The sequence below is a fragment of the Panicum virgatum genome, chromosome 8N, assembly GCF_016808335.1.
Source record: "Panicum virgatum strain AP13 chromosome 8N, P.virgatum_v5, whole genome shotgun sequence".
Taxonomy (NCBI): Eukaryota; Viridiplantae; Streptophyta; class Magnoliopsida; order Poales; family Poaceae; genus Panicum; species Panicum virgatum.
Window position 1 is genome coordinate 45,892,514 of NC_053152.1, and position 16,512 is coordinate 45,909,025.

Here is a 16,512-nt window from a genome sequence, read left to right on the forward strand (position 1 = left end):
CGTTTTGCTTGTTCCTAATGGTTCGCGAGCTCCCTGAAGGTCCGTACTTTTCGTGGCAATGGGTCGACTCATTGATGGGCAGGATGATCTTCATCGGGCGTGGTTGCTCTAGGTCATACGAGCTAGCGCATTTCCCTGGCTGCCAAGGAGTCTACTTCATTGACGATGACACGTTCAACCAACCGTGCATGGCGGCCTTTGGCTTTGGTAATGGGAGGAGCTACAATTCCCACGACAATGGATGCTGGCCCAACCCGGGTGGTACGACTGGAGAGTGCCATCGACATACACACCTCCCATGTGGTTCCTCCACTAGCTCGATGTGTAGGGTGCTGGAGTTTAGTGTAATGTACTGTTTTATGTGTTGTATTGTGTACCTTTGAATGTGTTTAATCTGCAATGCATTTCATGATGACTAGCCTTACATTCCTTAATGCAAAAGACACTTGCGTGGTACAGCTCTGGCTTACAAAAAACATAGTAAAAAGATACACTTCGTGGGTGAATTATATCACCAGAATGGTGCGCGCGCAGGTTTCCCCTTCCTCGGCTGCCTCGGAGGGAACATGAGAGATTCTATCGTGCGGCTCCTCTTTAGGCGACGTGGCGGTCGTACTGGCGACTGGAAGGCAATGCTTTGTAATGGGTTCATTCCATTTCTGTCAAGCTGAAAATTTAGAAACAGATAACAATTAATGGGGTGCGGTGTGGGAAGTGCCATCCCAAATTGTGTTGAACAAAAGTTAAAGAAAAACTTACCTTGCACTCCAACGAGCAGAACCGTGTGCCCTGTCCAATCCCTCTTTTACATATCTCGCACAAGGAGACTGGGGTGCGTCGGCCAATCAGCGTCTGCACGTGCTGAGACCGCCTTCTGATGAACAGAACATTAGCCCCATTGATTATATAACGATGTATGCCTTTTGTGTCGATGACATCTAGAAGATCATGCTCGCGAATGCACTCGTGATGCGACGTGATGCGAACCTGGAATTCATGAAAAATGATGCGCTAACATACTTGAATTCGAGAAAATGGTGGTGGTACGAAGAATGGCTTTAAAAAATGAAAATGCAAAGCATGGTAACGCTACTTCCAAACCTGGAGCATCCGGTGGCTAGTTTCCTCATGATTGATTTGGCAGTATGTGCATAACGCGTGTTGTGTGCCACCGTTGCAGTCCAAGCAAAAGAACTTGCATGTGTTGTTCTTTAGATTGTGGTGCTGGGGGCAGGCTTTGCAAAATGTGGTGCTCAAAAGCTGGTACAAACGCTCCTGGCTAAGCATGCAAGGATCCATGTCAGCCCGGCAACGTTACGGCCTGGACTGCGGTCTGCCCTCTTGAATATGCTCACGTTACGCTGGACTATATATCACACAACATTTGTGTGTGTCTGACTCGTACGCTTGATAGCATGGCTAGGTTGTGGATGTAATAACTTGTGTAGGCCAGTAAAGCCATAAGTTGTCCGACCGTGAGTCAATTCAACTTTAGTGTTGACCGAAACTGGCTGTCTTTAACTGGGTATGAGAACGAACGATATAGTCGATTGAACTAGGCATCAGGCGACATACATAGCCAAGACAGAACACCATTAGAACAAAGGAGGGGACGAGCAATATAGATGCACTGGCATACTATTTGTAAGCCATTGAAAGACATATGTTGTCAAAGCACGAACTACCGAGTTTGGCAGTGCATGCATGTTGTTGCTTATCCACCGGGGGTGCCGAGTCTGGCAGTGCAGGCATGCTGTTGCTTATCCACCAGGGGAGGTGTACACCAGTCTGGTTGGTGCTTGCCTATGTATGTCAGTGAAGGCATGAGTTGCTCATAGATGAATGGTTTTCACGCTCATTTACAGCTGCATCCCCTGCGACGTTCTAGGTCTTGTCTTGCCTATGTATGTCGCCTGAGGCCTAGTCCGACTATATTGTTCGTTCTCATACCCGGTGAAAGACAGCCAGTTTCGGTCATCACGTCAATAGTGTCTCACTTGCTATACAAAGCCCGTTCGAGTCCGCCAGTGCAAGCTCGCCAGCACAGCGCCACATCTATACTATCTTGAGACCGGAAAAGATTAGGCTTTTGTGTGAGGGGAGGGTGTGTGATGGGAGATGCGAGAGATTTGCCCACGGGGTGGAGTGAGCTACCCCCCAATCTCGTTCGTCGTTGCGCCAGCCATCTGCCATGCGACGAGGATCACGTGGGTATGAAACTGCAGTGTCGCGCGTGGAGGGATGCCATGCGGGGCATGCCAAGGTCGATGCAGCTGCCGTGGATGCTGGTGCCTCTGCGGTGCACTGCTATCGTACGCGTAGGCGAGATTAGGTGAGCGACCTTCTTCTGTTTCCTGAGTGCCAGGCCACATAAGAAACATGTCCCCCCTTTTGCATTTGCATCTCGTTACATAGGTTCTTATGATGGAGGCTGGGTCATGCTAGCTACCGGCCAAAATTGTGGATACAGGGTCACTAACTTCCACACCGGCCAGCACTTCTCTATACCTGAGCATGTGTTTTTCAACACAGGAAGCCATGCAGAACCTGTAGTGATACGCGCAGCTACGCTATCTTGCACCCCTGACAATCAAAACTCTTGTGTCATTGCATGCATTGTGTCCATGTTTGAAAGGCCTTTCATGTCCCGCACTCTAATATGCTTCGCGCATCTAGGCGCTAGGGTTTACTCATGCCCCATGGAGATGGATTTCCAGGATGTAATATTCTTCGGGGGGTCTTTCTACTGCCTTACCAAGATAGAGGACATACTACGCTGCACACCGCAGTTTGATCCATCTTTTGCTCCTACACAGATACGTTTCCAGAATGCATACCTTGAATTCGAGTCGCAACGTCACGGAGGGGGCATGTACCCTTCAGCACGCTACCTGGTTGAGAGCCGTGGCGAACTTCTAATGGTGGTCAGGTACACCGCTCCTTGGGCCGACGAGACAACATTGTTCTGCTTGTTCAGGGCTGTGCCATCCATGCCGGGCGGGTATTACTACGAGTGGGAGAGGCTAGAGACCATAGACGGCCGTATGATTTTCGTCGGCAGAGGGTGTTCTAGGAGCTACGAGGTCCTCCAGTTCCCGGGGAAGCATGAAGGTGTGTACTACCACGACGATGAGACATTCAACCAGCCTTCCGTGGTGGCCTTTGCGGACAACTGGCGGAAGTACCAGTGCCACGACAATGGGTGCTGGCCTGGCCCTGGACAGGACGTCAAGAGGTGGTACGGCTGGCGCAGCGCATCCATCTACACACCGCCAATGTGGTTTCTGCCGTAGCTGTTATTAGTTCATCTTGTGTTCTTGTTTCCGCCCTCTCTGCGTGGAGCATAAAGTTCACTATGTTTAGCTACAGCAAGTGTAATGTGTAGCCCCGTGTGGCCTGTGGGTCTAGTATCATTATGTTTCTTCAGTCTTTAGCTTCTGTTCTGGAGTATTTCCGTTGTGCTTTGAATTAATGGTGCAGGCTTTATTTTCCTGGACAATTCTAGTTCCTCCGAATTTTTAGTTGCAATATATGTAGTGTTTTTCCGACACGTCTGTTCTTTTCCGAGAAAACCAGACCATCTCCGACGGGAAAAAAAAACAACCCCTTCCCGTCCCGAAAATTCATGGGCTCGGCCCCCTACCGAACGGTTCATTTGGTCCCGTCCTGCTAACTCGGTCCAACACGGCCCATTTTCTGTAACTAGCATACCGATGGCTGTACCTAGAATTTCACACTGAATGGGATTAACTGGTGAAGCTGGATTTTAGTACATACCATATAATAATAAAGACGATACATCTTCTAGCTGGCTACAGCTAGATTATAGTACATAATATATAGTACTGAATACGGTTCAAGATCTAGCTGGCTATAGCTAGATTATATTAAATAATGGTTAATCTAATTAACCCACCGGGCTTTTTGGATCCCTTATCAGGGTGCCTGCGCACGAAATACGCGTACTTGTTCAACTGGTAACAAAACCAGTGGCTTGCCAAAAAAGCCGCGGCCGTCGAGGCGATCATAATGCCAGGATGAAAACGGTCGCATGCAAGCCAGTTTTCGGGAAGCGGCAGAAGCTGAACAAACATGCTGAGTTCACAGTAATGCCGATAGACTCGGCGAATACCTTCCCTCCGCTGGTGAACCTTGCAATTCCGTCCCTGTAGACCTTGATCTTCCCGTGGAAAGCCACGCACCATTCCCCGTTCGAAAGTGTCATGGTTTTATCTGATTTCTTAATGCATCTTGAAGTACACTCCTTGTTAAAGAACTGTTCAAACAGTACAAATTAGAGTGCTACCGTAAACAAAAAAGTATGCTCGCCGGGTGGGCGATTGTATTACCATGATTCCTCTATCAGCCATTCTGCCTGTGATGCGGCAGACGTATGCCGGAAGCCCTGAATTTCCTACCCAGGAGATGACTTGTAGGAGCTCTGGGGACAGCGTTATGTTGCGGGCAAGCACGAACAAATCCCTTCCACCTATCAGTAGGGCGGTTGTTAAGACAATGGACAGGGACATGTATATGGCGTCGCAACACCAGGGCAGAGGTATCGTTACCATATCTAACTGCTGCCTGCCGTGGTTTGATCCGGCCATGACTGGTTTGCGCAACTTCCTTGGTCCTCCAGCCTGTACTGGCACCCGTACCTTCCTCCTTGACTGAGCTCAGATACAAGATTAAAAAAGAGAAAAACTGCATCAGCCTGGTGAGGGATCCGGACTGGCTGAAGAATCCATCACAAATAGATCGGGCAGATATTCAGTTATTTATTCCCCATGATGGCAAACCAAAGAAAAAAAAGTGTACAAAAACAGATCACCCCCGTGGTTCCCATGTGCCAACAATCTAAGTAAGCAGGCCAATCTAACTTTAACTTCCTGCAATGATAGTGCCACCTAAGCTACAAATAGAAAAGGCTGATAAATCTCTAGTCCCTAAGCTGGACACCTCAGCTACAAACAGATAACATTATCTGTGAAATCGTTTGATTTTTTACTGCTTCTTTCACTAATCCTGGCTATACCTATGCCGGACACGCACTGTGTAAGTCAGCGGGGATCGAGATGCATTACCGGTGCCTTTGTGCCAGACCCCTCGGCCGCTGCGGCTGGTTCATCTTGCCTGGTCGGGCGAAGACCACAGCGCGGACACGGGTGAGTTGCGTCCGATCCGACTCTCCGGGTAGGAACCTGCACCTCTGTTTGCGAATCCCCCACACTCTCCACGCGCCTCCGTGCTCCGACCTGGTAGGGGAGATGTAGGATTGCATGCATTAGGTGGTCAAAAATCCTCCCTTCCCTCCCCCCCTCCCCCCGCCCAAGGTGGACAGTGCGTACCTTGGAGCTTCTCAGATCCATGGCTTCTCAGCTTCACGCGGGTGTCGGTGACGCACCCCCACAAATGCCGGCCGTTGCTGTCCACCCGGCTTCTCAGATCCTCGCAGAGCCGCTCCCGTACGGCTCGATCGGCTTCCGGCCCCTGTTGCTGCCCGGCGACACTCGGATCTCCTTCCGGTGCGGCTAGGAGAAGGGAGACAGAAGGGTTGGTGTGGCGCAGATGCCTTGTTGGACTAGCGTACACACCGTGTGAAAAAAAAAGGTAAAAAGTAAAGTCGGGCGGAGCCCCCCTCCCCCTCCACGTTTTCTGCTGGTGGCAGTGTCTGACGTGCGACGGCATCTGCGACGCCACTGCGATTACTGTTTCAGCGTCACCCGTCTCTGTACCCAAAAAAATTAGCATCGATCCCAATGGAACTATGGACGGCGATGGATGCGTGCGCAGCTACCCACCATTGCAACCACATATTTCCGATATATATATATATATATATATATATATATATATATATATATATATATATATATATATATATATATATATATATATATATATATATATTAGTGGAGTTCTTATTCAGATTGAGTTCCAATACAAAAGTGTAATTGAAATGAAAAAGAAATGAGAAAAGGATGACAGGAAAAAAAAAAGGACCTTTGGTCCGGGAGGGTGCGCCCGCCACGTGAGGGATGTCACCCCTTTTGTCCCAGTCTGGCAGTCTTGGTTGGAAAACCAAGATAACAGGGGTTTTCCAACCGGGACAAATTAAGGGTTCTCTAGTAGTGTCCTGCATTGCATGAATGGAACCTCTAATCAAAATAAATTTTCTACGTTAGTTTTTCTCGCTGCAGAAAATGAGTTTCGACACATGCTACGTGTTCCTGATCCCTTCCAGTTCTACAAAATTTATACGGGAGTGGAGCCGGTAGTAGCTCATCTAGAATCACTGGCAGTGGCGTTTGCTAGAGGAAACAGTGGTGGCAGCACATCTACAAGGACCAGCAACGAGATGCCCTGGAGATGCAGAACCAGCACATAAGAAATGGCAGGCTGCAAGAAGTTTGGCTGACATCTGCCAGACAGAAGTATAATACAGGATTGACGTCGATTTGTTGGATCGTAGCATGGCTTGCATTCTCGGTTGATGCTTCTTGCACCTTTGTATGTAGTCCAAATTAAATATTTGCCATCTGCAGCTCTGAAATTTATTTAATTTGGAGTACATTTACTGAAATGGTCCTTATTTTGTCAATGCTAGCTCTCACCTACACATTGTACTGCTTGCCTAATGAAAATTAGAAATGGCTTGCACGCGCGAGGAAAAGGAAGCAGGGGCGGGGTGGGGTGGGGTAGGGTGGAGTGGAAGAAGAATGTGGAGACAAGGATGAGAGGAAACCACCTTGGACGGCTTCAGCGTCGAACCATGAAAGAGGGGATGTATCACTAGGGCTGGATATCGAGCCAGCTCGGCTCGGCTCGGTGCAGCTCGAGCTGGCTCGGTAAGCAAACGAGCTGGCTCGGCTCGGCTCGTTAACATACCGAGCTAGAGTGCCGGCTCAGCTCGGCTCGTTTACGAGCTCGAGCCAGCTCGTTTAGCTCACGAGCTGCACAAAAAAAAAATACAGGCGCGCTCGGGCTCCCCGACCTCCTCCCCGACGGACTCCCCGACCTCTTCCTTCTCACCTCCCATGGACGACGGAGCCATGGAGGATGGAGACGGGCCGCCCCTGCCTTCTCCTCGCCGCTCGAGCCGCCCCTGCCTTCTCCCCCTGCTCAGATCTGCACCGGCGAGCTCCCTCCTCTACAACAACTCCCTCCATGCGGGCGGAGGGCGGAGAGCGGAGCCGCAGCGGCGCGTGGCAGAGGGCAGAGCTGCAGCGGCGGCCGGAGCCACCGCGGGGGCGGAGGGCGGAGCCGTGGGGCATGTGAGCGTCGAGGATGGGGACGGAGCGAAGGCCGGCGGAGTAGAGGACGGACACGGCAGGCGGGAGGAGTTTGGGGCGGCGGCGTGAGGACGATGGGGTCTCTCGTGGTAGTGCTGGACTGCCGGATGAGGGCGGCCGGGCGGTGTCCAGTTTTACTTAGGGTTCCTTTGTGGGCTTTTCTATGGGCCGTTGTTGTGGTGGGCTGGGGGCTAGACGCCTGCTGCCTGGGCTGCTGCTTTGGCTCGCCTGGCTCGTGAGCCAGCTCGCGAGCTGGCTCGAGCTGGCTCGTTTGGTTACCGAGCTAGAACACCGGCTCAGCTCGCAACAAAATTCAAACGAGCCGAGCCGAGCCGAGCCACTAACGAGCGAGTTCGAGCGAGTTATCGAGCCACGAGTTTTTTTGTCCAGCCCTATGTATCACCAATGGCGATCCCCGAATGCAACGCTGAAGCTTGCCACTGCCTCATGCAAGGCACGTGCGGAGGAGATGCGAGGTGAGCAAAATTCTTAGTTGAATGGAGTAAATTAATCGAGGGCTTTCGACTCAAATATAAAAACAAAACTCCTGCTTAACGTTCATATCCTGTTATCCGAACTGGACATTTAAGCACACCCGGTGGTGTTTGGCATGCTAACATCAGACACATGATGCACAAGGTCGATGTGAGATGGAAACATTCTCTTGGATCTCAGCTCGTCCTGCTCTGAAAACAGCAGCGAAGCGAGTACTTCACTGAACAGGCTGCACAAATCTGCGTTGAAAAACTCTAATTGCATCTTAGACTGATTCGAGTGGATGTGTCTCAAAATAAGTGCACATAGAGTCATTGTGTAAGGACAGCCCCAACCCCTAGTGTCCATGGGTGGTGTCTTGGGGAGCAAGAGTTAAGACACCACTCATGGACACTATCTTTCAAATGCACAGTATATTTGGTAGTTTCCATAGACAAGAAAATTTAATGATCAATTGTGCCATGCATCTATGCATCCACTGATCAAGCAATTTGATTAAGGAACACATGGTTGAAAACAAGTAAATGCAAGGAGATGTTTACTGCACAGATTCTTGCAGCCTCTTCAAATATATATTTGTATCAACTTTTATTAGAAATGGTACCTTCTTTGGTGATAGTTTGATGCAATTCATCTTAATAAATGCATGAATTGTAGCTTAAACACCTACCGGAATCTTTATACAGATTATAACACACTTGTATGTCAGAGTTACTGGTCACAGACTTTTGCAATGTTTACTGCGCCATCTCAGCGACTCAGCAGCCTGGCCCATCCATTGCAGATGAGATGGGAAAAAATGGGTTTTCTGTTTGAACCTAACTGACATCATTAAGATAGGGAATTCTAGAGTTGTAGAGCCACAATCACAATCTCTTAGCCGTGATCCCCCCCCCCCCAACAGGAAAAACTAGGAGTGCCAAACACCCACACAATAAGAAAAATGGTGACTATTTTTAGTGTGATTCTTTTTTCACGGCATGATAGTATGTACTCGGGCTTGTTTAATTGAGACTACATATCCATGCAGTGTATACTCACACAGTCAAATGGGTTATGCAAACTAATGAATTATCCAGAACCAAAGCTACGAAGTACTAACCCATAAGGCAGACAGAAACAGGAACGGAACATCCATGTCGAAATCCCCCCCCCCCCCCCCCCCAATTGCCTGAATGGAACCTCTAATCAAAATTAATTTTCTGCTTCAGTTTCTTTGGCACCAAAAAATGAGTTTTGAGGCACGCTACATGTTCCTGATCCCTTGAATGCCTACATAATGTATATGGTAATGGAGCCGGTAGTAGCTCGTCAAGAGTTACCGGCAGTGGCGTCTCCTAGAGGAAATGGTGGTGGCAGCAGTTACAGGACCAAAGCAGGACCAAAGAAGGTCATCACTCTTTCCTTTTGTTGATGCAGGGATGACAGCTGCAAGAGATGCCTCGGTGATGGCTTCTGTTGTCAATCCTGCATCTCCCCAGTTAATATTTTGTAGGGGTGATTCTTGCAACTGTCATACATGGAGAGTGCAGCTCCTGGTCAATTTCTTCCTGCTTGGACTCCAAACCATGTTCATCCCATCATTCGTCATAAGCGCGCCCTTATCAATTCCCAAAGCCTCACAAGCCTATGCCTTACGCGGAAAGGGACAAAACATTTCTTCTGCACACAACTGGTTGAAGACTCATGAATAAAAGGCTGAGCCGAGTCATTTTGATACTTTCGCTCAGAGCGAAGTGCAAACACGAGAAATAAAAGGCTGCACCGACGAGCTGCAACACTCACATTCTTATATGGTGCTTATTATCAGCTTGTTCTGCCAAGATGCCAGAGGTTGGTGTGGGAGCAGGATCTCACACAATAACCATATGCACCCAAAAGGCTCCAACTGTAGTCATTCAGTTGGCAAAAAAAAATCGTGCGAGGCCAACTTAAACAGCAGTACACCGACACAGTCATTTACTGTTCATGTGTGAAGTTTGAGGTGCACTACTTCAACAACATTGCCTCGAGCGCGAAGGCCATGGACTCTAGCGGCAGTGGTGCGCAGGCTCCGTTGCAGCGGGGCCGTGGAGGCGCGATGGCATGGAGGTAGGGGTCGTAAAGGGATTTAACTTTTAGCTTAGATAATTTAACGACCGGGTCCTAAAAGGGTCGGGGTCTAATCTTATATAATTTTGAGCTAAAAAATTAAGAGTCAAGTAGGTTTGTGAAGAAATCATTAGGACAATGACCCATTACCACCCCTACGTGGAGGCAGGGGCGGGTGTGGAGGTGCAAGCGCAGACGCACGGAGGTGTGGCGGCGACAGGTGTGAGCGGCGGGGCCACGGAGATGTAGGCCGGGGCGCACGCGGGAGACACGCGGAGGCTTGCGCAAGCGGTGAGCTGCAGGAAGAAGAACATGCAAGGATGAGAAAGGGGAAAGAAAAATGACTAGGAAGAAAGAAAATGAAAAAAAGGGGGGAAATCCCTTAATCTGATTGTAATATAATTATGTACTTAAAATACTAAAAAATACAAGAATTATTGACTTCTGCTCGTATTCCGTAAAAAAATAAGATGTCATCACTTCAGATATTTTTTACCATTCAACTCATAGAATCAACTCAAAATAATCAGAATTGTCAAACATTAAATTTATCTAGATATCCGATTCTCCAAACAGGGCAGCAGCAGAATCATGCTTCTCAGATAAGCGAAATCCAGATAAGCGAAAACAAAAAGGCCCACGTCCATCCCATCATTCCCAAAGCCTCACAAGCCAAAGTGTATCGTGGAACCAATGCTTGTGAGACTGTGTTACGGCGAAAAGGGCCAAAACATTTGTTCTCCATGCACAAAACTGGCTGAAGATCGTGAATGGAACGAGCCGAGCATTTTGGTGCGTCCTATATTCTATTCAGAGCAAAGTGCAAACACGAGAAATAAAAGGCTACACTGACTAGTTGTAACACTCACATTCTTATATACTGCTTATTAGCTTGTTCTACCATGATGACAGAGGGTGGTCTAGGAGTAACCATGCACCCAAAAGGCTGCAACTGTAGTAATTCAGAGCGTACAATTTGCTCATTTCATATGCACAATTGGCAAAATAAAGTACGCTAGCACACAGTCATTCACTATTCACGTCTGAAGTTTGAGGTGCATTGGCTACTTCAACAACATTGCCTCAATGAGTCTGCCAGCACCATTGAAGATCATGCCAGCCTTTATGGAGCATGAGCACACAGGCCAGGGCACTCTGTTTGTAGCAGAGCATTCCTATTCTTTCTCTGTTGTTTTTTTTTCTGTTTTTTGTTGGCGATTCAAAAATATTGTGATGTAACTGAGATAACTGAGATTTCTCTGATGTAATCGCATTTATTCAATTAGTTTAGGAATAACGAACAAGCCCTTTTACACTGCTTGGAAATACTTCTCAATATTTTCTAATGCCTCCCAATGCATACGCAAATAGTTATTTTAGTTGATTTTATTGTTCCCAGGGCAGTATGGTTATTCCGCATCCCCAAATAAAAGGGCACTGCCGTCCAGCGGTTCGGCGCTCCAGTCACGGATGCTCGCACGCTGTCGACGCTGTGCCATCGCCCTCGCCTATCTCCCGTCGACCGCCTCCAGGACACCGCCTCCCTCCGCACTCCCGGCGGCCTACTCCAGCACGCCTACTTCCCTCCGGTGTGCTCCGGCCAGCCTCGAGGATGCCGCTTCCCTCCGAGCTGCTGCTGGCCTCCACAAGCCGCCAAAGCACCCCGCGATGACCACCCGGCGATCTCCCGCCATGGCGCCGCAGATCGAATCGCCGGTTGGGCAGCGGTGATGGGAACCGCAGATCGAATAGACGGTGACGAATGAACCCTAATAAGAAAGATCATCCTTTTCTTTAAAACAAATTGCATCTCACTATAATTATGAATTTACCCTTTTACCCTTGATTAAAAAATACTGCCGTGAATTCATAATCCTCTTAACTCTAAAGGTGTTGGGAGGTGTTACGCCACATATGGACCCACCATCCATAGACACATCTAACGCCTCCTCGTTGATGCCTTTCAACGCCTTCCCTCGTATTCGACCCATGAATCATAAACACATGAAACGTCTCCCGACACCTCTCCAAGCATTGTAAAATTTGCCAACTATTTTAAAATTTGAAGCTCTCCACAAGAACCTCAAATGAGCGATGCATTCTTTCCTCACAAATCCCAAACCATAGATTCTCTCGGACCTTGTTTATATTTGAATTCAGTTCAAATTTGTATATTCCAAACACACCAAAAAGAAACCCCCAAACAATTTTCTAGACCAATTCCAGCTTCCAGGCCAAATTCCCTACCTCTTTTATCAGTAGTTGTTCCTCATGGGACCACATTTTCAGAACTGGCCCACATCTACTTTCAGCCCATCAGTGGGACCAGCTCGGACCAACCCCCTCCAGCCCAAAACCGCTTTCAGCCCGAGCTGGCGTGATAAACTGACTGTGTTTCAGTCGATCTGCAGAGATTATGTGCATTTACATAAAGTTCTTTGACATAGGAGTAAAAATGCCATTTGCAGACTTTCCATGTCGTCGTCAGTTGCTGGTTACAGTACTGTCTCAGGATCATGGAAGTGAATGGAACAAGAAAGCCCATGGTCACTTGTTGTCTGTCTCCTGATGACGCTCCATCCTATGTATATGCGTGAGAAATGGAATGTTTGATCAGACAGAGTGGAGAATGTGAGAGGCGTACAGTTAGCGCCGCTTGATGTGGAGAACCAACAGCTCTGGACTGACGAACAAGCAAGCGCTTTACCCTGCTCTGCATCTCAATTTAACTTGCACCGTCTGATTCAGTTGACAACCACCTACAAGCGAGGCTACTGCTGTTAGTGCCCATTCCATAAAGTGATACTGAGTTACATATATACAGAGTTCAGTGCTGCACCTTGCACGACAGTCAGTCATAGGGTGACTTGCAATCAGCTGTAACTACCATCCTGGTCGCCCGACAAAGGATCTGCACGTTTTACATCTTTTTCATATCTTTTAAGTTTTATAACAATCCATCAAAAATCAATGGCTAGTAGCTCTGTATCTTAATTCTTAAATACTAGTATACTACTAGTAGAGGCGAAGAACTACATTCTGGTAGAGGCGAGAACATTACTTCAGCTACCGGTTCTTGGTCTAGCGCGTAAGCCTGGCCAGCTGCGACGATATTCGTTTCTCTGCAGCCACAAGTTGCATCTCATAAGAAAAAGAAGACTCATGGCTAATGAATTGACTCTGAGAATGACGGTGTGCGAGCAAAGCACATAAGTCTTCCAATTCATCCAAAAAGAGTCCATCCAATATTCCCAATGGCTTCCAATCCTACTTGTCTCGGCACAAAGGGGGCAACTCTTGTTTGTTGAATGAATTACCAGTTGTAACATTGTGAACTGAAACTCATATATATAGAAGAACCTTTTCTCAAGCTTCCTGACAAAATGCCACAATTGTAAGAGTACATTCCACATAATAACCAACCAGACACAACAACAAGGCTACAACAACAGTACTATTAACTCAGCGAATACTTTTCCACTTGATGCAATAGATCCTTCTCATATCCTGCATTCAGAGTTTTTAGATTACCTTGTGATGTGCATGTTACTGAATTAGCTGCTTCCTCTGTCCTCAAGTACAAGCATTTCTAGGCTTTGTAAACTATACTGAATTTGGCCGAGTTTGGATAGAAGATTATTATCAAGATCTAGCGCATCAAAGAAATATACTAGAAAAATAAATTTCATTAAGGATGCAATAATACTAATTTGATACCATAAACGTGCTATTATTTTCTATGAGCATAGTCAAACTGACGATGGTTCGACATGCTCACATGCATGCCTAATTTTGAAGCCGAGGGAGTATGTGGTATGGGCAATTGCAATATGCTTTGATCTGTACCAACCATCCATCGAACTACTAGGCAGTGTACCAATAAAAGACTTTTTATATGTATTCTGAAATCTGTGTTCTTCTTAGTTTAGCCTTAGTTACTTCTTCATCCAGCATTTAGCTACACACTTATCTATTCCAAGATTAGGACACTTATATTGGATCTTCAAGTTACAGTAAAATTATGGATAACATAGAACAAATGTTTATTTTTCTAGTATATTTGCAGGAAGAAGGTTACGAGCATTGTCTCTCGTCTTTTATGCGCTACAACATTTATGTTATAGCAATATATCCAATACCAGGTGTTTCTTCTTCTATAACCGACATCCCAAACATCATCTTTCTATGTGCTGGGAACTCACAGTTATCCACACTAAATAGCCTGGAGTAGTTGATGACATATGTATGTTGCTCAAGCAGCCGCCCTCTGCAGAGATATCATCTATTTTAGCAGTGCATATGTTTCAAAAGAAATGCTAGGTGTTCCCGGTACTTTCCAAGCCTATAGATCGAGGTGTGTCTCATGTATGTCCAACACTTCATGAATGAGTAACTTTGATATATAGCTTGCTTTACAGAGATGCATATATATAGAGGACGAGTTGTACAAGGTCAGCACGGCACATAGTTTTGATTGACTGCTTCTAGTTGTAGAGAACTGGAGAGTACAGTCGGTTTTTAAAGGAAGGACAGTTAACTTTTGCACAAGTGCAGAAGTGCCATGTCAACTTTATAATACTGGTGGTTGCAATTTTATATGCATGATCACTACAGACTGAGGGCTCCTAAACCAACTTTGGAAATGAATTTGTATAGTCGATACCCACTTATAAATGAAGGCATTTTCACCATCCATATAAATAACCATCTATGTGTCAACTGAGTGTATACTAATCGCTTATTTGTACAATCCGTTCTAGTTTAAGAACCATCACTGCTAATAATATATAGATTGGATCAGAATTTGCTGCTTTACTTTGAAAATTCAAAAGAATTAGCCAAAAATGTGTGTACCAAGCATAGTGAACCAAAACCACTTCAATCATCTAAAGGCTAACTGAATAGGAGCTTACAAATGTAGTAATAGCTTTTTTTTTTCGTGGCAAATGTGTTAAGAACAGAGTATATTCAGCCTAACTTCCCACTCACACAAGTGCATAGCACATCTCTTAACTTTTATCCATCGTTTTTTGTAAAACCTAGTGGTGCAATCACCTCTTATAGCTCCATCCTCATGTCATGTCAAATGGTTAACACAAAGGTTTTTTGGTTGGATCACAAAGGCTTATAAACTAGATAGAACCTACTTAGATTACCAATATGGTACTAATCACAGAGGCACCAAAACACTTGGACCACAAGTGCCGAAACCATAATATTCTGCCCGTTCGCCATGGCACCTTCAACATCTTATTACCGCATTCACAGCAAGAGCTAGAACCCAATCTGGTTGTAATTAAAGATTACATTGTCTTGGAAAAAGATAAAACTACTTCATTATGCCAACGAACTGAATTGGAGAGAAAAATATGTTGTACTTCTGCTTGTTTCTTAATGATGTCATGCAAACTTAAGTTCCGTGTGTAACTTCGCTCTGCTAATAATTTACTAATTATGCTTCCACAAGCATTGGTTGGTAAGTTCGTATATGCTAAGATGTAAGTTGAAAAGGCTACTTTTCATTGTCTTTGGTGCATGGTCGGTGCAGCAAAAAGACTAGATTCCATGACCGTAATTTCCTCACAAACTACCACCAGAACAGCCCAAAACTTTTACTCCCAAAGCGCTCTAGCTCTACTTCTACTCGCAATACAATCTGTATATGTTCTTCTAGAAGTGTCCAATTTTATGTTTTTATCAACGCTCCAATTTATATTGCTGAAAGGGGCGAAGCAATATAGAAATTAAGGGGTGCTGATGCACTGATAGAAAAATGCAAAAACAGTGAGTAAATCAAAACTTTCATTTTGTGTTTATAAATAAGCCTATGTGCTCCCGCATGGACTAATAAAAATAAGATTTAAAGCTAAAAATTATAATTATCTATCTCATGCCCTCTTTCATCTATTAATTATTCTAAAACATACTCTAAATACATATTTATCATTATCTAGTGGCAATAGATTTCATTTTGCGTCACGCCTCCACGTGTATTTCATATATATTTAAGTGAACCATTTATTGTGAATTGGTTTTTTTTATCTCTTCCATCATACATGAATACATGGTGACACATATCATAGTATTTTATATAAATAATATATTAACAATGATAGAAATAGTAATTTAAAATTTTATATTATTGGTGCACTTTAATATTTTATTATAATTATATAATTTAGATTCATATATAGGGGTATTTAACTTTTAATAATAATATAATTGGATAATCTATATGCAAATTTAGGGGGTTATTTTTAATATTTTTACAATAGCATAGGTGGATAATTTACATGAAGATTATGCAGTTACTTTAGATTTTTTTATAATGACAAAGCTGGGTAAGTTTGGTACATGTTTAGAGGGTCACTTTAGTCTATTTCATAATAGCAGAGGTGGGTAATTTATTAGAAAAGATGACAGATTTAATAACTATTAGTTATTACCGTTGTCGAATTGATGGCCAAATGTTTCTGATTTTTGCAAGAATTTATAGAATTTTTCTATTCTTCTTAGAGTGTCCACTTAGGATCCTAGGTGGCTTCACGTAAATGTTTAAAAGGAGCCTCCAATTAGTAATAAAGGCTCACGGAAGTTAACAGCTCGGGCTTCAAGTTTTTCATCATATTCTTGT

At 45.4% G+C, this 16,512-nt stretch overlaps 1 protein-coding gene and 1 long non-coding RNA gene across 4 annotated transcripts; both read right to left on the reverse strand.

Moving 5' to 3' along the window:
* Positions 1-586: 586 nt before the first annotated feature.
* On the reverse strand, positions 587-5,833 carry LOC120686615. Of its 3 annotated transcripts, XR_005680269.1 has the most exons (6): positions 5,349-5,833; positions 5,085-5,255; positions 4,569-4,670; positions 4,350-4,489; positions 760-4,276; positions 587-667 (listed from the first exon to the last, which is right to left on the reverse strand). XR_005680269.1 is itself a non-coding variant. In XM_039968823.1 (5 exons), the coding sequence occupies exons 2-5, from the start codon at positions 5,126-5,128 to the stop codon at positions 4,025-4,027; spliced, it is 603 nt and encodes a 200-aa protein (XP_039824757.1). In that variant the 5' UTR covers positions 5,129-5,255; positions 5,349-5,829; the 3' UTR covers positions 3,847-4,024. The 3 variants fall into 3 exon arrangements, 2 of the variants coding, with proteins under 2 accessions (XP_039824757.1, XP_039824756.1); XM_039968823.1 differs by lacking the exon at positions 587-667 and having other exon boundaries at positions 3,847-4,276; positions 4,569-4,735; positions 5,349-5,829; XM_039968822.1 differs by lacking the exon at positions 587-667 and having other exon boundaries at positions 3,847-4,276; positions 4,350-4,490; positions 4,572-4,670; positions 5,349-5,820.
* A 6,183-nt stretch (positions 5,834-12,016) lies between these two features.
* Positions 12,017-15,966, reverse strand: LOC120686437. Its single transcript, XR_005680175.1, has 3 exons — positions 12,940-15,966; positions 12,718-12,789; positions 12,017-12,637 (listed from the first exon to the last, which is right to left on the reverse strand). It is a non-coding gene; the product is annotated as an uncharacterized LOC120686437 (long non-coding RNA).
* Positions 15,967-16,512: the final 546 nt, after the last annotated feature.

What these genes read in the sequence shown, in the direction of transcription:
- LOC120686615 (XM_039968822.1), bottom strand. Translation starts at nt 5,369, where the DNA reads ATGGATCTGAGAAGCTCCAAG. An exon ending in TGGATCTGAGAAGCTCCAAG is followed by an intron (nt 5,256 to 5,348) that starts GTACGCACTGTC and finishes CTCCCCTACCAG; the next exon opens with GTCGGAGCACGGAGGCGCGT. An exon ending in GGTCTGGCACAAAGGCACCG is followed by an intron (nt 4,671 to 5,084) that starts GTAATGCATCTC and finishes ATCTGAGCTCAG; the next exon opens with TCAAGGAGGAAGGTACGGGT.